This window comes from Pteropus medius, unplaced genomic scaffold, assembly GCF_902729225.1.
Source record: "Pteropus medius unplaced genomic scaffold, Ma_sr-lr_union100, whole genome shotgun sequence".
Taxonomy (NCBI): domain Eukaryota; kingdom Metazoa; phylum Chordata; class Mammalia; order Chiroptera; family Pteropodidae; genus Pteropus; species Pteropus medius.
Genome location: NW_024349803.1, coordinates 18,783,758 through 18,802,339, shown reverse-complemented (window position 1 = coordinate 18,802,339; position 18,582 = coordinate 18,783,758). Strand labels below are relative to the sequence as shown.

The window sequence follows — 18,582 nt, the reverse complement described above, 5'->3', positions numbered from 1 at the left end:
TTACTACTTGGCACCATCTCCTCTGTAGCTGTCGCAAGTCCATCTCCCCAAGTCTGACTGACACCGCTCCCTTGCCCTGAGGTCCTCCATGGCTCCTCTGTCGACCCCTTAGCAGAGCCTGGGCCCTCCCAACTGCGAGCCTCTGCCCTTGGCTGCAGGCCTTCTCTCTGCCTTTTTGTTTCTTGCCCAGCCTTTGTGGCTTCTGCTGAAACTCCCTCAGTCCCCCAGCCCTACTGGGTGACAGAAACCTGAGCCTTGGCCTTGAGAACGGCTGGGCTCCCCTGACGGCATGTCCTTGTTTCCAGAGACCCAGCGGAGAGGGGGCTGGCGCACCACGAGATGTCACTCTGAACCCTTGGGAGCCATGGCGGCTGTATGAGCCCAGCAGTCGACAGTGGACCAGAACTGGGCCTGAGGACTCTCTGCCTTTTGGGGTAAAAAGGGATGCTTCTCTTGGCAGTTCCGAGCCCTGTCTCCCGCTCCTTCAGGCTCCCCTCAGCTTCAGCTGGGCCCAGGCGGGGAGTGGGGCAGGGGTCAGTGGCCAGTGTCTGAGAACTTCCCTTTGAGGCGACCTGGGCTCCTTGCTCAATTCTGATGTGTGCGGGAGTCATGGACCTTGCTTCTGGCACACGCCTGAGAGGACGGGCACTGACCCTGGTCCCCCAGCTTTGTCTCACTCTAATCTGTGCCCCGTTCACAGGCCCTCCGGCTGGCACACTGGCCATGTGCAGCCCTGAGGAGTCGGCCCTGCTTCGGCTGGAGGAGGTCTTCTCGGCCACCCTCGCCCGAATCAACAGCCTCGTCCTCCAGCCCCTGCTCGCGGCTGGTGAGCCTCGGTTCTCCACTGGGAAGGATGGGGGACAAAGGAGCTGTCCAGGGACAGGAGTTTTACCTTGTTGGGCAATCTGAGCTACAGCTTTCTTACCCTCAAATGTAAGCGCTGACACTTGGTGTCGGCATCTGGGGTCCTGGCCTCCTGATGCTGACTGCTCCTTTCTCAGAGGGACCCTGAGCAGCCAGGCCACGAACCCTGTCCTAGCCCAGACCTGGCTGTGCATAAAGACGAGCTTCTACTTCTCCCAGGGCTCAGGCGGGATTCTCTGGCTGAATTCTCATCTTGAGCTTCCCCAGGGCACCACCAGAAGGCAGGATGCCTGGGTGTTACTTCCATCTTGGGTCTCACTTGCAAAGTGACCCGGGGCAGGTGCCTTCCTCTTGGGGGCTCTGGCCATGCATCCGTGAATGGCGGAGACTGCAGGACCCTCTGGGTCCCACATTCTGGGTCTGAGGAAGCCGAGACTCAGGGGGGCATTAGTATACTTGGTGCCCCTAGGTCATCGGTGCTGTCCCTGTTTAAGGAGGAGGGGAATAGGTGCCCGTGTTCACGCCTCGGGGTGCTGCTCACCACTCTGCCTGCCTCTCCCCTGCTGAGCTCAAGGGGGCACATCAGCTCCCAGTCTTGGCCCAAGGACCCCAGGGATGTAGGGCCCTGGCAGCAGCTCCAGGGCTGTGGGGTGCTGCTGGCGCCTAGGTGACCATCAGGGTCCCTCCGTGCCCCTCACGGTATGGTTGTGCTTCCTGCCCCAGCCCCAGAGCCGTCGGACCCCCGGGGCAGAGAGTGTCTGCAGCTCCTGCAGCAGCTGCACAGGTGCTCCCAGCAGCTCTGGGAGGTGACGGAGGAAAGTCTGCATTCACTGCGCGAGAGGCTGCGCCACCCGGACGCTGTGGGCCTAGAGTCTCTGCTGCTGCTGCGCGGTGCCGAGGGTGTCCTGCAGGTCTCCGTGGAGTAAGACAGTGAGGGGGCCTGGGGCTCGGCCTGGCGTCAGGGTTCCCCAGGCACCAGGGCTCACCCGGGCCAGGTCTTGGGCAGAGGTTTGGGTTGAGCCTGGAGTGGGGCTCCCCTAGGGTCAGCCTCAGTGGCCTTGGGCATTAGCCTGGTGTGGGCTCAGACACCCCAGGCCTGAGACTTGGGGCCTCCCAGGGAAGAATTCGTGAGCCAGAATTGTCTCATCGGGTCAGTCAGGGGTTGAGGTCACCAAAGCCTAGAGCCAGGCTACTGCCTAGGCCCTCAGGGCTGCAGCCACTCAGTGAGTGGGGTCTGGGGACCCCGGAAGGGCAGGGGCTTGGGTCTGGAGGAGGGGGCTGGGCCTACAGGGTGTCCTTGTGCTGCCTGCAGGTACATCAAGTCCTACACGAGCTGCGTGGCGGTGCAGGCCTTTCAGAAGACGGCAAAGAAGAGGAGGTGAGCACGGGCCTGCGGCGGGCCCTCTGGGCGGCGGGGTCTGCGAGGGAGGGCCGGGGAAGCCCGTCCCAGAGCAGCGAGTGTCACGGCCCGTGACTCATCCCGAGCACTCCTGGCTCTGACAACTCCTCGCTGGTCTTCACTGGAAGAGAGGGAGGGAAGCCTAGTGAGCAGACTCCAAGTATCCGCTAGGCAGGGTGACCCTAGGGTGGGAAAGGGGATACTCCCACTCAGCGTGGACGGTTGTGGCCACCGATCCCTTGAAACACCAGGTACTGCTACTGAATCTCCAAGAGGGGCACTCAGACTCTGCATTCACCTGCTGGGGGAGAGGCGTGGGGTCTGGGACCGGTGCTTGGACCTGGGGCATCGGCCAGGGCCGGGGGGTGGGGCGATGGTGGTGGGTGTGAGGTTGGAGGAGGGGAGAGCGAAGGTGACACGTGGCCTTCCCTCCACCCAGCGAGTACTGGCGGGGCCAGCGGAAGGCGCTGCGGCAGCTGCTGTGGGGCGTGAGCTCCGAGGGCTCGGTGGGCACCGCGCTGGTCCAGGCCCTCCGCCAGCCGCTCACCCATCACGTGCAGCAGTATGTGCTCCTCCTGCTGAGCCTTGGGGACAGCATCGGGGAGGTAGGTGGGCTGCGGCTCAGGAGCCCTGGTTTGAGAAGGACTGGGCCAGGCTTGGGGGACACGGCCCTGTTCTGGGGGGGTTCGAAGGGGCATATTTTTGCCCTGGAGTGTCTGAGGTACTTGGCCCTGCCCCGACGGAGCCGGCAGACACCCAGAGAGCAGACGTGGAATCATATAGGGGTGTGAGGACACAGGCCCAGCTGGGGGAGTCACGGGATGGTCCTGACTCCCCGAGAAGCACCTTCATGCTGGCCGCTCCCCGGAGGCGGAGCTGGCAGGGAGGAAGGGAAAACTTCAGCTGAGACCCAGGCCGGGGCCAGGCGGCCCTGCAGGCTGCGGGGAGCTCTGATGAGCCTCCCGACCTGGCTGCTCTGTGCCCCGCAGCATCACCCCGCTCGGGAGCTGGTGGTGCACGCAGCCGCCCTCTTCGGGGACCTGCAGTCCTTCATGAGGCAGGAGCTGGACCAGGCCGTGGCCACGCAGGCCCTCTGGCACGCCCTGAGCAGCCGGCAAAGGGTGAGTTCGAGGCCTGAGGGGCTGTCAGGGGGCTGCTGGGTCACTAGAGCTGCTTGTTGTACTCTCCGTGCCTCAGTTTCCCCACCCGGAAGCAGGGGGGTGGCTGAACCAGGTGGCTGTGAGGCTCCTTTGTCCAGCCATCCTCACCCATTTGCTGAGCACCTCGTGGGACAGGCCATGAGCTGGCTCTGGGGAGGAGCGATCTGCAGAACTGACCCTCTCTCGGGATGTCACCAAACAACTGCATCCCACGTCCCTGCCCACTGTGGCACATACTGCCCCTGCAGAGGGGACAGTCCCCTGTGCCCTGAGAGCGTGTGACAGGCTTGGAACCCAGGGTAGAGAATCAGAACAGGTCAGGAGGACGAGAATTGCCGGAGAGAGGCGGGCACTGCAGAACCCTGGGTGAGAGTTGGTGGGAGCTTGGCTGGGGCTGCGGCTTGAGGTGGGTTGGGCAGGACACAGTGATGCTTCCAGAGAAGTCGTGCTGCCCTGCTGCGAGTGGCTGGGAATGACCCTCCAGACCTCGGAGCCCCATCACTGTCCATCAATGTCCATCACTGACCTGGGGGTCTCCAGGAGATGCTCGGATCAGTGGGCATCCGGGGCGGAGGCAGGCAGTGGAGCGGCTGGCAGCAGCCAGGACAGGGGTGCCTGAGCCCCGTGCCTCCCTCATCGTCTCGCCAGGACGCACTCTGCACCCCCACTCGCCGACTCTTGCAAGACAGCCAGGACATACCCGTGACGGTCACCCCGCTGCGGGCAGAGCGTGTGCTGCTCTTCGATGATGTCCTTGTCCTTTTGCAGGTTAGAATGGGGCTGACCGGAGGTCTGGGGGCCACCGCGGGGGTCAGGGGGTGGTTGAGAAAGGAGCAGGGAAGAAGCAGACAGGTGGGGTACACTGGGGCTGGTGGGAGGGTGAAGGTAGAAAGGCGGGGGGCCGGGGCGGGTGGCCGGCGTCGTGGTTCTGCAAAAGCAGGGGTGGCAGGGAGAGGCTCCCCCAGGGGGGTCCCAGCCTCAGCCCTTCCCGGCCGGCCTCCTGGCTCGCGCCTTCACCTCGTGTTCCTCATTCGGAAAACGGGGTAATTGTGAGTGAGTTCGTCCTTCAGCGGAAGCTGGACACTCTGAGTTCTCCTCAGATTGGAGAGGTCGTGAGTGGCCCTCGGCGGCTGAGGAGGGCTGCATGAACATTCAGGGCACCTGCCAGCTTCTAGAGAAGAGTGCCGAGCGGCAGAGGTGGCTCTCGGCACACACAAGTCAGGAGGGAGCCAGGCCTGGGTTTGGGATTGTCGCATGGCTAGTAACCATGACTGTGCTTCGTCCCTGTGAACTCACATGGTCCGGTGACAGCCACAGCACTGTCTTCTCTGTCCCCCGCAGTGTCAGTCTGGAGCTCCCCTGGAAGCAGGGAGGCTGAGGCCGGGCTGGGGTGTCGCTTGCACCCCCCCAAACTTGTGTCCCCTGAGCCTAGTTCTGGCGTCTGTTCCGATCAGTTTGAGCTCCCCTCCACTCGGGACGTCGCACTCTGCTCCAGGGGCACCGGAGAGATGCTGCCCCTTAAAGGCGCCGAGCCCTTTCCTGACTCCGCACCTTTGTCCGTCCTCTTCTCTGTGGTCTGGGTCTGGCACACTCCTCCTCCCTGCAGCCCCGGGCCTGGCGCCCGCTCCCGTGGCAGTGGGGCAGTGACCAGCCCTCCCGGGCCAGGCGGGAGGTCACTCCACAAAATCTCCCGGAGGAAAGGACGTTCGGTCTGGCTGTCAGAGCAGGGCTGGTATTTTGGGTAGAAGGCACATCAGCTCACACCTTCTCGAGATTCGGGGCAAGCTCGAGAAGGTGCGAGTGTGGAGTGGCCGTGGCGCTGTGGTGTGGAGGGGGTGACGGGTGGGGACACGTGAGCTGGGAGCGGTCTGCGTGGTCTCAGGTGGTGGACCCAGCAGTGGAGTCTCCACCCACCCCAGGCAGCAGGAGCCTTAGACAAGCTTCTCGCAGGGGCTGATGGGGTCTGAGCTGCATTTCCAGAAGACCATTCTACTGGCCGTGATGGAGCAGGATTGGGGGCCGGGGGAGGCTGATCCCAGGTTCCTGGCCAGGCCCTTGAGTGGGAAGGGAGCTAGAGGACCTGCCTGGAGATGGGGAGCAGGCGGGGGTGCTGAGGGATTCAGCGCTGGGCATGCTGGACTGAGCAGCCTGGGGACACCAGGGGTGTCATGTGCAGGCTGGTGCTCGGGGCAAGGCTGGGCCAGAAGACTAGGTGAGTGTCTGCTCTGGGCTCTGGATGACACCTGTGCCTTATCTTCTTCCAGGGCCACAGTGTTCACACCTTTGATCTGAAGCTGGTATGGGTGGATCCTGAGCAGGACGGGTGAGCAGCCTCCTCCAGTGACAACCCAGCCTTCCCCCTGTACCCCATGAAACCTGCACCCCAGGGCTCTGACTTGGGCCCTCCCCAACACCCTCCTGGACATGGCTGGGGCCTGCTTGTCTCCTCCACCTGTCTAGGTGCACGTTTCACCTCTTCACGCCCGAGGAAGAGTTTTCTTTTTGCTTCAAGGACCCGAAGGGCCAGGTGAGTGTGGGTGAACTATGAATCGGGGGGAAGGGGGTGCAGAGGAGTGAGAGAAGGTGACCAAAGGGAAGGGAAGGGCACAAGTACATAACCCCGGAGGCTCCATGAGTGTGTCGGGCCTCTGGCGTCTTGGTCAGAGTGTGTCGGGGGTCAGCCTGGGGTCAGGCATCAGAATGCCATGGAGAGTAGGTATTTTTCTCTGTGAAGACAGCATTGGGGCCTATGTTGCTCGCTGCCAGGTGGTTTGCCTCTCCCCTCTGGGCAGGCCCTGAAACTGCAGACAAGGGCCTCAGGTCAGGATGGAGGGCCCCAGGGAGCAGTAGGGAGCAGCTAGAGATTTCTCCACGTGACAGAGCAGGGTGGGGGCGGGGGCGTAGAGACTGTCATACTGGAGCCACCCAGAAGGCTTCCTAGGGGGGCCGCCTCCGGCAGCAATGACCTGTCTTGTGATTTCCCTGTTCCTCCCAGGCGGTCTGGAAGTGGAAGGTTACCCAGGCCGTGTGCCAGGCCCTGCGTGGGAACAAGGACTTCCCGGTGCTGGGGGCGGGCCCGGAGCCCTCCCAGCCCCCCACCTGCCGCTCCATGGCATATACCTTCCTGGCCGAGGGCCGGCTCTGCCAGGCCACCTACGAGGGCGAATGGTGCCAGGGCAGGCCCCATGGCAAGTGAGTGGGGCTCTGGATCTGGCAAGGCGGGGCTCCCCCGGGAGTCTAAGGGGGCAGACAGGACCCCCATGGGGCACGAGCCAAAGGCGGTTACTTCCTATGGTCAGTCGGTCCATTCTGTTTGTCCCCCAGAGTCTCTCTTGAGTCCTCTTGGACAGGACCTGGCCATAGCAGGTCTGTGGCAAATAAAGTCTTGGTGATGGTGATGCGGGGGTGTGGGCAGACGTCGGGGGCAGTGGGGGGGAGAGGGGTGCTGGCCTGCAGGGCCTGTAGTCACCCTCTGTTCTCAGGAGGTGGCGACATAATCCTCGTGTCTGCGTGGCATTGTGTAGCTGTGGTGGACACGGTTTGCAGACGTCCTGTCTTCGTCAGTCCTCACACGAATGCTCTGGGGCAGTGGGGTCACCTGTTTTATAGGTGCAGAAGCTGAGGCCCGAGACTGGCATGACTCGCCCCAGGCCTTGGGCCGGTCGTAGGGGGAGCCTGGCCGCAGTGGCAGGCCCACCTGACGCCACGGGCAGGTCGGCTTTTGAAGAAGCCCCTCCCTGTGCTACAGCCGGGGAAATTAGGGCCCAGAAGGCAGAAGGGACTCGCTGAGGTCACACTCCCGAGCGCGTCTGCTAGTTCCGATACCCTGATACTTCCAGAGAGGGCTGGACAAAGCTTAGGAACTAAAAGATCGAAAAAAACGATGCGTGTCAGACGAGCAGAGGAGGATGGTAGAAACCCCACTGACTAGCATTTGGCTCTGAGTTTCCTATAGGTCAAAGGGAAAAGGAAACCTGGATGTTTCCAGAATTCTCCCTCCCGGGTGTAGTTGAGTGTGCCCCTCGAGGCTGCGGGGCACACTCAACAGGGCTGGGAGTGCTGGGGTCATTGAGCTCAGAGGACAGGGCTGGGCGGGGCAGAGAGGCCAGTCCAAGGGGACTCAGGCCACTGGGAGAGAGAGTCTGAGGCTGGGGGTCATGTGCATGTGGAGGGATGGGTCTGGTGTGCCTGATGCCCGTGGACCTTGATTGTGTTCCAGGGGGACCCTGAGGTGGCCAGACGGGCGGAATCACGTGGGGAATTTCTGCCAGGGCCTAGAGCACGGGTGAGGCTGGGGCTAACGTGGGGATGTGTGGGGGGCAGGAGAGTGGTTTTCGTCCCTGTCAAGGTCACTGGGCTGGCCTCATCCTAAATTCCCAAACCTTGAATAGGAACTTTAGAGGCCATCTGGTCCAGCTCCCCTCATTGTACAAAAGGGGGCCGCCTCCCCCAGGAAGACTGCCAGGGTGCCACCTCCCCCAGGAAGACTGCCAGGGTGCCCTTACCCAGGGCCCGAGCAGGGGCGGGCCGTGGAGGGCGTGGTCCAGAGCCAGAAGGCGCTCCCAGGAGGCGTGGGGGCAGGATGGAGGGGCCTGGAAAGAAGACGGGGTCCGAGCGTCTGAGAGTCCCCCGTCGTCTGGGAAGGCCCCTGGAGGCAGGGACGCCCCTGGTGGCATGGAGGGGGTACGGCGGCCGGTCCGGGGTCCAGGCAGCGGTGACGGAGCTGATGTCCCTCCCCACCCACCCCCGCTGACAGCTTTGGCATCCGCCTGGTGCCCCAGGCCTCCGAGGACAAGTTTGACTGTTACAAGTGCCACTGGCAGGAAGGCAGCATGTGTGGCTACGGCATCTGTGAGTAAGTGACCCTTGGCCTGATGGTGGGATGGGCTCGTGGGCAGGGCACGTCCCCTTGGCCAAGCTCTGGGAGGCAGGGCCAGCCGCCGGTCACCCTGTCCAGGTACGGCAATGACGAGGTGTACAAAGGCTACTTCCAGGCGGGCCTGCGGCATGGGTTTGGGGTCCTCGAGAGCACCCCGCAGGCCCCTCAGCACTGCAAGTACACGGGCCACTGGGAGAGGGGCCAGCGAAGCGGCTACGGCATCGGGGAGGACGGCGAGAGGTGAGTGCTTCCCGGCCACCCCCAGGACCGCCTCGCAGTGTGTGTGCCCCGTGTCAGTGAGTGTGCTCTGTCTGTCCCGCAGATTCTCTCTGAAGTCCCTCACTGCCCCGCATCCCCGCGGTTGTCGCTAGGCTCAGGACGAGGGGGTCTGGCCTCCATGACCGCAGGGGCCTCCCCATTCTGGTGCCTCCTCCTGCTTTCTGGGAGGAGGTCCTGACTCCCCCGTGGGGCCATCTGAGGCCCTCTGGGCTGTCAGACGAAGCACCGGAGCCCAGCCTGTTCCTCTGACCTCACCCCTGCCGTGACGCCCGGGCACCCCTCCAGCCTTCTAACCACTGAACACCCTCACATCTGCCCTTTCTGCCACCTCCCCCAGGAAGACTGCCAGGGTGCCCTTACCCAGGTCGTCTCCCTCCATCTCCCACTCTCTTGGGGCACCCGACCTCACCTGCTTCATGTCTGAGTTGTCATGTCTTACCTGCCACCCCCTGCCATGCCAGCAAAGCACACAGGCTCATGAGAACAATTCCGATCCAACTCTGGCCACCCCCTCCTCTCCCAGGGGTGAGCGCTACATTGGCATGTGGCAGGCCGACCAGCGCCATGGCCCAGGGGTCATGGTCACCCAGGCAGGAGTCTGCTACCAGGGGACCTTCCAGGCGGACAAGATGGTGGTGAGTGGGGTGACCTGCGTGTGTCCTGAGCCGCCATCTCCTTGTACCGGGGCTGCATTCTGGAGCCCCCGGCTCTGGAGGGCCCCCTGCTCTGGTCAGGGGTGGGTGGGTGGGAAGCTGAGTTCCTAAGTGCCGGAGGCAGCCACACCTGGGCAGAGATTCAGTTCTGCCACCCACCTACTCTGGCCTTGGCCAAGTTCCCCCTCAGCAACTCAGATTAACTACTTATCATAAAGACTAGTGAACTAGCAGGAGTGGCGTGCGTGGTGAGGGTGCTGCCAGCAGCCTCTGCAGCTGCGGTTACGGACCTCTGGGTGCCTAGCCCTGGACGCATGATCTTGTGGGATCCTCCCAGTAGCCCTGCGGGTCATGTCATTGTCCCTACTGTATGAATGAGAAATGCACGGCTTAGAGAGGTCAGGTAACTTGCCCAGTGTCACGTTCTAATGAGTGGCAGTGTTGAGACTCAAACCCGGGTCTCCTGAGCCCGGGCACCCAGCAGTCGCCTCCTGCCTCACCCTACCCTGCCAGGGGCTTGGCGCATAGTAGGGCTCTAGCCTCATGGCTGTTGTTGTTATTCTGGTTCGTTTGTTTATTTATGCTATGCTTTGTTGTGGAAAAGGTCAAAGGAAGAAGAAAAGACAGGAATGAGCAATAAACTAGATTCAGAAATAAGTGGAACAGAAATTGTATCCTGTTTGGCTCTGAGCTTCCTGGCAGCCAGTGCAGCAAGAGTGCCTGATCGGTTCTCCAGTCCCCAGCCCCGGGGTCAGCCCCGGGGTCCGCGACAGGGAGGGGGAGATGGTTCAGGACATGTGCAGAACTTCCAGAGCCATCGGAGCGAAGGGAGGGTCCCCCAAGGGGCTTCCTGAGAGAGGTCCCCGGGGAGGAGGAGCCAGGCCCCAGGGTGACTCGGGGATGAGGTCCCTGGGGCTCACGCTCGGTGCGCAGCGGGCCGGGCTGGCATCCCACCAGCCACAGTCCTGGGAGGTGCGACGGGACTCAGGACCCTGCTCCCTGTGAATTAATGCCTACTCCCTCCTTTCCTACCATTTCCTCCCCACCCCGTCTTCTCCTCCTGTCCCTGGCTCCCTTCCCTAGGGCCCAGGGACCCTCCTCTCTGAAGATGACTCCTTGTACGAGGGCACCTTCACCAGGGACCTGGCCCTCGTGGGGAAGGTGAGGGACACCGAGCCTGCTCCACTCTCTGCCGAGGCCAGGGCTGGAGCCTGCACCCGCCTCCCAGGGCCCAGGCTGAGGGTGTGGGCAGTGGGTGCAGAAGGGAGGGGAGGACCTCCCCATCTCCACGCAGCCAGGGGTGGGCGCAGGGACCCTTCCCTGCGGTGGGGGTGTGATTTGATCCTGGTGGGAGTCGAGAGGGGAGGGGCGTGCTTGCGATGGGTGTGGCGGGTGCTGGGGGCCTTCCGGAGTGTCTGCCCCCTCCAGCGCCACCATCAGTGCCTCGGGCAGGTGCCGCCGGAGTGACGGTCTTTCCTGCCCGAGCTGACCTAGCAGAAGGCAGTGGTGTCCTTGCTGGGGCTTTTGGAAATGTGGGTGCTGTTTTGGTTTTGTAATGACTGGAGGCCACCGTAGCATCTGGTGGGTGGAGACCAGGAGCATTAGGAATGGGACAGCCCCACGCAGCAAAGGATCGCCCCTCCCGAGGGCCAGCGGTGCCCCACGCCCTCCCCAGGCCTCTGCTGACCTATGGACTTGCCCACCCCGGCCCCAGAGTGGTGGTTCTCCCCGCTCTGAGCTGCGAGTCCCTTCTCTCTCTCTCTGTCTCCAGCTCTTGGTGGGGGGGCTCCTGCAGGGGTGGAGGGTTATGAGTCCCTCAGGCTGGGGAAGATTGAATGGATGGTGGGAAGGCCACCCACCAGTCCCTAGCCTCTATGACCTGGAATGGACCACGCGAGGCCTGTCATGATTGGATGCAAGGGCAGCTGGACAGACAGACAGTACACAGACATCCCTGCCTCTCTCTCCTGGCTCCCAGGGCAAAGTCACCTTCCCCAACGGCTTCATCCTGGAGGGCATCTTTGGCAATGGAGTGGGGAGAGGCCTGCATACTCAGGGCGTGCTGGACACGGCTGCCCTCCCGCCTGACCCAAGCAGTACCTGCAAGAGGTAAGAGCCTCACCGTGTGGCCTGGCCTTCCGGAGCCCATCTGGGGCAGTGGCGGTGGGAGGTGGTCTGTGTGTGTCTGTGCTTCCAGGGTCTCAGGTCTTATCAGAGGGGCTTCTCTGTACCTCTTAGCTCTTGGGAGAGTTCAAGGAGCCCGGGGCACACAGCCCCCAAGTCAGACACTCTTGGAATCAAGGGCTGTGTGTTGATAACTCCACGTGCCACAAAACTGTAGAAAAACATTACATGTAGGCTTTGTTTAGACCCTGCTTTTTTAATAGGAAGGGTAAAAGACAGCTTATAAAATAAACAAACAAGAATAAAATAGAAAATAAAAGTGTGAGTTGAGCTTAAAAGAAAAGGAGGTGCAGATAGGCCTGCTAATAGTTATGATTGACCATTATCCTAGCATGAGTTCCCCGGTAGCCGAGGTGAAGAAGGAAACTTACTAAGTGGAAGAGGAAGACGTGGTTTTGCACTGACGGGGGCATCTAAGTGTGTGGTGGTTCCAACGGGGTGTCAGCCAGCATTTTAGATGTGGGGAGTGGATACAGTTGACTTCTTGACCCATTGTCCCTGTGTGCTTCTCTCTGACGGTAGGAGCTGAGCATGGATAGCAAACCTCAGGGGCATGACCTAGCCCGGCTGGGGTGCAGGTGTAGGGAAATCTGTGAGCGTGGCGGAAGGGCAGTGCTGCATTAGATGTTCACACAGCCAGACCCTCGGGCCTGTTGGCCAAGGCAGGATCAAGCTCAGGAAGGAACAGGTGTGGTGGGACCTTATGGCAGGGGATCCTGGACTTCCGGGCCCTGGTCTCTCTTAGGACAAGACCCCGTTCTCTGGACTGGGCCTCCAGCTCTCCAGATCTTTCTTTCTCTGTGTGGCCCTGTCTCTCTTCTCCACCGAGCAGTAGACTCTGTCCTTACTCAGCCTCTCCTTTCTCCTGGAGCGTTTGAGGCAGATCCATCTGTATCTCCAGTCCATCCACCCTTCCTGGGCCCGACTCCGGGCCAGGCTGGCTATCCCCACCTCTCCAGGAGCCTGGACAGGGTCCTGCCCACCACAGCTTTGCTTCTACTCCCTGCCCTCCACCGCCTCTGTTGCAGGCAGCTGGGCCTGGGCGCCTTCCCCGTGGAGAGCCGCTGGCAGGGTGTCTACGGCCCCTTCCGGGACTTCGTGCGTGCTGGCTGTCCCGGGGACCTGCAGGAGGCCCTGCTGGGCTTCCACGTGCAGAGCTCGAAGGAGCTTCGCAAGTCCCAGGAGTACCTGTGCTGTGAGAGGTGAGGCCCAGGTGGGCGTGTACCTGCGCACCCATGGGGACATCCAAAAGGCTTCCTGGAGGGGGCGGGCCTGGGCCCGGGCGTGGGTGAGAGATGTGTGTGTGCGGTGCCCCAGGACCCAGCCGGACGATGGTGTGGGCAGAATGGACGACGTCCTGGAGGAGCTCCTGCAGCACCGGGAGCCCGAGGCCCTGCAGCAGTGCCTCAGGAAGGTGAGGGCCCTCGAGGGGAGAAGCCTGCGGCGAGGGGACTTCACGTCCCCTGGTGCTGACCGGAGGGGACAGGCCCTCGGGCCCCGTCCCAGAGGGCCGCAGTGCTCCCATCTGTGAAATGGGCGCGGTCTTGGGGGTCCTGCCCCGGACCCTGAACATCTCTTTGTTGCCTACGCACTGGCCAGGCTCTGAGCAGCTCTCTGCACCCCCTGGGAAAGCTGCTCCGGACGCTGATGCTGACCTTCCAGGCCACTTACGCGGGCACTGGGGCCAACAAGCATCTGCAGGGGCTGGCCCGGGAGGAGGTGAAGCAGCACGCGCAGGAGCTCTGGGCCGCCTACAGGTGAGCTTGGTGGCACACGTGGACAGCTACTGCCCTGTGACCCCAGGGGGGTGGGCTCTGCCCTTTCCAAGTGTCAGCACTGCCTGGGACCCCGGGCAGGAATGGCGCCTCTCCCTCAGGTCTGGATGGAGAGAGAACCAGAGGGTGGGTTGGCGAATGTGCAGCTGGTGGGCAAAGGCGTCGGGTGCGGGGAGAGTAACTGATGGCAAGGCCCGACCGGGCCCTGGACTGACCCCTGACCCCAGGGGATCTCTGGCCCTACTGCAGGCCGAGCCTGGCCCTGGACTCAGGCCCCATCTCCAGTTCCGGCTGACCTGTGACCCCATCGGTCGTTACAGATAGGGCCCTGGCCACTGCAGTGCCCCCTGCGGGGTTCCAGGTCTCGGGCTGGCATCCTGTCCTCCCAAAGTCCTAAGCACGGAGGTTCGGGAAGCTGCACTGTGCATCTCGTGCTCCAGGTTCTGGGAGGCGGAGCCATCTGCCCTTGGGGATGGGGCTAGGAGCTCTGGTCTGTAGGAGGTGGCAGCCACGCCGACCCTCTCGTTGCTTTGCAGGGGTCTGCTGCAGGTTGCCTTACAGCGCAAGGGCCAGGCCCCGGAGGCAGAGGAAGACACAGAGACAAGGTAGCCGCCCCAGGCCCCCAGGGGGCCTGAGGGGTCCTCTCCCCCAGGGCAGCCGGGCTCAGGTCCAGGGAGGCCTCACACCTTTGCGCCTGGGGCCTCCCTCAGGGAATGGGGCGCTTCTGGGGAAAGCGTTGAGAGTTCTCGCCATTGACCGAGCTTTGTACATTGACCATTCAAGGACCAGAATGACCCATGACCTCTGTTCCACAAGCATCCTGGGAGGGGTCAATGCACCAAATGTCTCTGTTCTGAACGTGCTAGCCCAGCCTTGTCTCTCTGTATGCAGCCGCCCGGGCTGCCCTCCTTCTCCCTAGGGACACATGGGAAAACTGAGGCCTGCCAGGCACTGAGCCTGAGGTCACACAGGATCACGCAGGTCATTAAATCTGTCTCCCTTGGCCCCCTCCAATCACACCTTACAATGTGCCTCCGGATTCCAGGCCTCAAGACGCTGAGCAGAGAGGCCTTTCTGGCACTGCGCTGTAGGAGGTGTGGGGAATGGGCTTAGACCTTGGGGAGAGCGTCCCCCTGGAGTCCTAGGAAGCACGGAGAACCAGGAGGCGGGACTGGACCAGCCTGGATGGGCCGCTGAGGGCTTCGCTGCCAGTCACTTGTCCATCCCGGGCCCTGGTTTTGCTGTCAGTCAAATGGGGATCAAAATCCCGCTCCACCTGAGCAACTGACCGAGAGCAGACTTGAACAGGGTTTTCTAGGGAACGAGGAAGGCTGGAGGCAGGGTACCGTTGTGGGACAAGGAGCAATATGGGCTTGTTGAGGGGCAACCCAAGTAGCGATCCCACCCCAGACCCCACCCTGCTGACCCCGGCCTGTCCTCACAGGGACCTGCAGGTACACGGATTGGTGCTGCCCCTCATGCTGCCCAGCTTCTACTCGGAGCTCTTCACTCTCTACCTGCTTCTCCACGAGAGGGAGGACAGCTTCTACAGCCAGGGCATCACCAACCTGAGCCTCTTCCCCGACACCAAGCTGCTTGAGTTCTTGGATGTGCAGAAGTAAGCCTCCCCCCATGCCTCGTGCTCCAGACCTCTTGTGCAGCACAGGCTATAGATAGTCAGCTCAGATTGTCCCTAGCAAAAGAAGGGAGGCGTTAGGTGGCCGTGTACCTGTGGCGTCCCAGGGTTCTGCTGGTGTGGCTGCATTCAGGTGTGGCTGGATCTAGGTGCTCAATGGCCTGAGACAGAGAAGCAAATTCTCTCCCTCTCTGTTAATCTGTCTCTGGCGCCCCTGTGCAGTGATGAACATGGCACCAGCCACTCAAGGTTTATGCTCTCCCAGCTCAGTCCCTGACTGCGAGTCCCCGACTGCGAGTCCCCGACTGCGAGTCCCCGACTGCGAGTCCCCGACTGCCTTCGCAGGGAGCTGGCGTCTCCTCCCCAGCATCTCCAGCAGGGCCCCCGCAGTCCCTCACTGGCTTGGCTTGGGTCTTGAGTGTGCCCTCGAATACTGGCTGTGGCCCAGTTTGGCCAGGCCTGCCTCCGTGTCTACCCCTGGGGCTGGGGCAAGGTCACTTGCTCCTGGGTCTTGGACTGAGAGAGGGGGAAGGGAGACCCTGAGGGGAAACTGAGGACTGCACCGGAGCAGTTCGGGGCCCCCTTTCTACCCTTGGTTGCCAAAACATCCTCTGTCTTCCGCGCCCCTTCTGATCCATTGATAGTGTGCGTGACGGGGACGTGGGCCTGCTCTGTCCTCCCTCAGCTGCTCTCCTTTGTCACACGGTGATGGTGCTTCCCACCCGCCCCAAACCTTGTTTCCCCTTCCATTGTGAATATGTCTTGCATCTGACAGTCACTGCCTGGAGACCGGGTGGCCGACAGCTTCCCAGGTGTCCGTCCTCCATACTGCCCCCTGCTGCCAAGTCCCGCTCTTGTTTGGGGCCAGACGGAGGCTGTCTTCTCAGGCACCCCCCTCCCCCTCCCATCCTCCCCTTGGCTAGGGCTCCACACACGGGCCCTGGGGTGCCAGTGCGGACCCATTTCCTGCTCTCAAACCTGCTGGGGGGAACTTTGCCCTCTGACCTCAGACCCCGACCCCTCTTGGCAAAGCCTCTCATCTCATTTTAAAAATTTCAGACACCTGTGGCCGCTCAAGGACCTCAAGCTGACGACCAATCAGGTGAGAGGTGGGCCCTTTACTTGCCCCAGGGAGGAGAGGCCTGAGCCCTGAGCTGGGCCCCCAGATTTGCTCAGGCGTGCAAGCAGCCTCTGTCTCCTGTCACTGGTCGGAGGCTGCGGAGGGTCCTGTGGGGCAGGGATGGGGCAGGGAGGAGACGCCGGGTTCCGCATTATTCTGAGCTCTGGGTGAGGGTGTTGCTGCTGGCCCGCAGGGACCCGGCTCAAACACAGGCCCCACCTCTCACTGGCTGTGTGACCGTGGCATAGTATGTAGTCTCTGTGCCTCAGTTTCCTCATCTGTGACAGTACCCCCCTGGGGGCGGGGGGAGTGGGCAGGTCCCGACTTGCTGGGCAGTGGTCTCAGAGGGTGCTTGCCGGACCAGCAGCATCAGCAGCCTTTGGGGAGCTGTTAGGAAAGCAGGTTCTTGGACCCACCCCAGGCCTCTGGGTCAGAAACTCGGGGAGTGGACTGGAAACCCACGTTTCAGGGGGTTCGAGGGCTGTTGACATAGGCGCGGCTGGAACTGGGTGGCACCAGGTGACCCTTGGCTTATGATTATTATCTTCTTTCTCCGTTCTGATCCTCCCAACCTCCTGCCGACCCTCCCCCCACTTCGCAGAGTGAACTGAGGCTCGCAGTGGAGCTGTGACTTGCCTTGGGTCACTCAACCCTGCGGGCACGGCGGTGCTGAAGCCAGTGATGGGGATGGGGTGGGTGCCAGGGGCTCAGGGCCAGCACCAGCCATGGGGAGGAGGACATAACGGGGCTGGGGGCCGTGGCCTCACCTGGCCTGCTCCCTCTGCCGTACAGAGACACTCCCTTGTGACAGACAAGTGCTTCCTGTCAGCTATCGAGTGTCTGCAGAAGGTCATGTGAGTCCACACCCTGGGTGGGGAGTGGGGGTGGAGGTGGGGGTGGGAGGCAGGAGCATTGGGTCCCTCTGTGGGGACTGAGCCCGAGGACCTTGATCTGGAGCCAGCCACCCCGCCGCAGCACCACGGTGGACCCCCGGGAGAAGCTGGAGGTGCTGGAGAAGACGTACGGAGAGATCGAGGCCACCGTGTCTCGGGTGCTGGGCCAGGAGCACAAGCTGCCCATGGATGACCTGCTGCCACTGCTCATCTACGTGGTGTCACGTGCCCGGTGAGCTGCCTCTGGGCCAGGACTGAAGTCTTTGAGCATAAGGGTTTATGGACACAGCTTTTCCTGGTGTGACAGGGATGCTGAGGGCCAGGGATGAGAGGGTCTCAGGGTCCCACCCCGGGTCCCATCCCGGGTCCCATGGGTGCCAGAAGCAGAGAAGGGACCACACCCCAGGTGTCCAGCCCCCCAGGCTAGGGCTCCTTCCCCGGTGGCTTGGTGCCTGTCCCCGATGGGCCCCTCCTCCCTCTCACGGGGGGCGGGTGCTCATTCTCCAGCATCCAGCACCTGGGAGCTGAGATCCATCTGATCCGTGACATGATGGACCCCATCCACACAGGGGGCCTCTACGACTTCCTGCTCACGGCCCTCGAGGTGAGGGACAGAAATTCCCTGGTCTCTGGGCAGACCCCTTCCCCGCCCCAGCCACCGTCGTGGGGGTGGGCTCACTCACATTCGTGACTCGCGTGCCTCCGTGGGAGGGGTCCTCACAGAGCCCCTGGCCCTGCCCTTGTTAAAAGGGGCCATAGTGGAGTGGCCACAGTGCACCTCAGTCCTGGGGACCCCAGGACCACGATGTGTTCCAGGCTGTGTCCCCTGGAGAGGGAAAGCTCCATTCCTCTGTAGACTGGGGGCGCGGCAGCGGGGTGAGTTGGACACACAGTGGACCAGGCCCCGGAGGCGGGCACGCCCTGGTGTTGGGCCCCGGAGCCTGAGCAGGTGGCTGGGAGCGGGCAGGCACCTGGCCTCAGCCCCACCTCTCTCCCGCCAGTCCTGTTACGAGCACATCCAGAAGGAGGACATGCACCGCTTGCCCAGCCGCTGGGACTCCAGGGAGCCCCGGTAGCCCGGCCTCCCCTGGACGGACCGCAGAGCCACAGAGCTGAGAGGCCGCCGTGGGTTCCCATGGGGCCAGCGGGCCCGGCCTGGCCCTCGTGGCCCTCGGAGGCGGCTCTTGGAGATGAATGCTGAGTTTCCCACAGGAGGATGTCGCTGCCGCCCAGCTTGGGATGAGGGTGAGGGCGACAGATGTGGCTCCAGACCTGGTGGTTTCCTCCCGCTTCCCCTGGGCCAGTCTCAGATGACCGCCTCCTGCAGGCAGGCCGGGGGTGGGGACCCCCCGGCTTCTCCTTGCCGGAGTCTGGCTCCTAAGTCATTGGGCCCCTCTGGGCCTCAGAGTTGCCGTCTGTGAAATGGTGGACGAGGTCGTCTGTAAAGGACCTTCCTTCCGTCTTGCTGAAGTCCTCCCGGAAGTCTGACTTCGGTCTGTCGGGCTGTGACTGAAATGCTCACGTCACTGTCATTCCGTCTCTCTGCTCCTAGTCAGAGACTCCAAGCTGCTAGTGACCACGCGCCTCCTGGGCCTTTTTCCCATGAGTGGTCTCCTGGGGACCTGCCTTGTTCCAGCTCTGCTCCAGGGGTGAAGCGTGGGGAGAGGGTGGGTTTCTGCGGTGGCCGGGTCTCCCCTGCCACTGCGCCCTGGGCTAAATAAAGCAAGTCAGGTCATCGTG

The 18,582-nt window shown here is 62.5% G+C and overlaps 1 protein-coding gene across 7 annotated transcripts in view; it reads left to right on the top strand.

Moving 5' to 3' along the window:
• Positions 1 to 18,582, top strand: part of ALS2CL (ALS2 C-terminal like) — a 21,664-nt gene extending 3,082 nt beyond the window's left edge. For 5 of the 7 annotated variants that reach the window (XM_039837562.1, XM_039837558.1, XM_039837563.1 and 2 more), the window contains exons 3-28: positions 306 to 434; positions 701 to 826; positions 1,588 to 1,786; positions 2,177 to 2,242; positions 2,703 to 2,868; positions 3,253 to 3,384; positions 4,072 to 4,191; positions 5,688 to 5,746; positions 5,884 to 5,950; positions 6,419 to 6,615; positions 7,643 to 7,708; positions 8,180 to 8,278; positions 8,381 to 8,542; positions 9,105 to 9,216; positions 10,318 to 10,395; positions 11,213 to 11,343; positions 12,447 to 12,620; positions 12,736 to 12,832; positions 13,018 to 13,175; positions 13,730 to 13,798; positions 14,638 to 14,811; positions 15,889 to 15,931; positions 16,742 to 16,803; positions 16,925 to 17,074; positions 17,350 to 17,446; positions 17,844 to 17,983. In XM_039837562.1, coding sequence (XP_039693496.1) covers positions 724 to 826; positions 1,588 to 1,786; positions 2,177 to 2,242; positions 2,703 to 2,868; positions 3,253 to 3,384; positions 4,072 to 4,191; positions 5,688 to 5,746; positions 5,884 to 5,950; positions 6,419 to 6,615; positions 7,643 to 7,708; positions 8,180 to 8,278; positions 8,381 to 8,542; positions 9,105 to 9,216; positions 10,318 to 10,395; positions 11,213 to 11,343; positions 12,447 to 12,620; positions 12,736 to 12,832; positions 13,018 to 13,175; positions 13,730 to 13,798; positions 14,638 to 14,811; positions 15,889 to 15,931; positions 16,742 to 16,803; positions 16,925 to 17,074; positions 17,350 to 17,446; positions 17,844 to 17,918 — 2,856 coding nt within the window. In that variant the 5' untranslated portion in view covers positions 306 to 434; positions 701 to 723 and the 3' untranslated portion in view covers positions 17,919 to 17,983. Of the gene's footprint in view, positions 1 to 305; positions 435 to 700; positions 827 to 1,587; positions 1,787 to 2,176; positions 2,243 to 2,702; positions 2,869 to 3,252; positions 3,385 to 4,071; positions 4,192 to 5,687; positions 5,747 to 5,883; positions 5,951 to 6,418; positions 6,616 to 7,642; positions 7,709 to 8,179; positions 8,279 to 8,380; positions 8,543 to 9,104; positions 9,217 to 10,317; positions 10,396 to 11,212; positions 11,344 to 12,446; positions 12,621 to 12,735; positions 12,833 to 13,017; positions 13,176 to 13,729; positions 13,799 to 14,637; positions 14,812 to 15,888; positions 15,932 to 16,741; positions 16,804 to 16,924; positions 17,075 to 17,349; positions 17,447 to 17,843 lie in introns of all 7 variants that reach the window. The other 2 variants (XM_039837564.1, XM_039837565.1) reach the window with 2 other exon arrangements.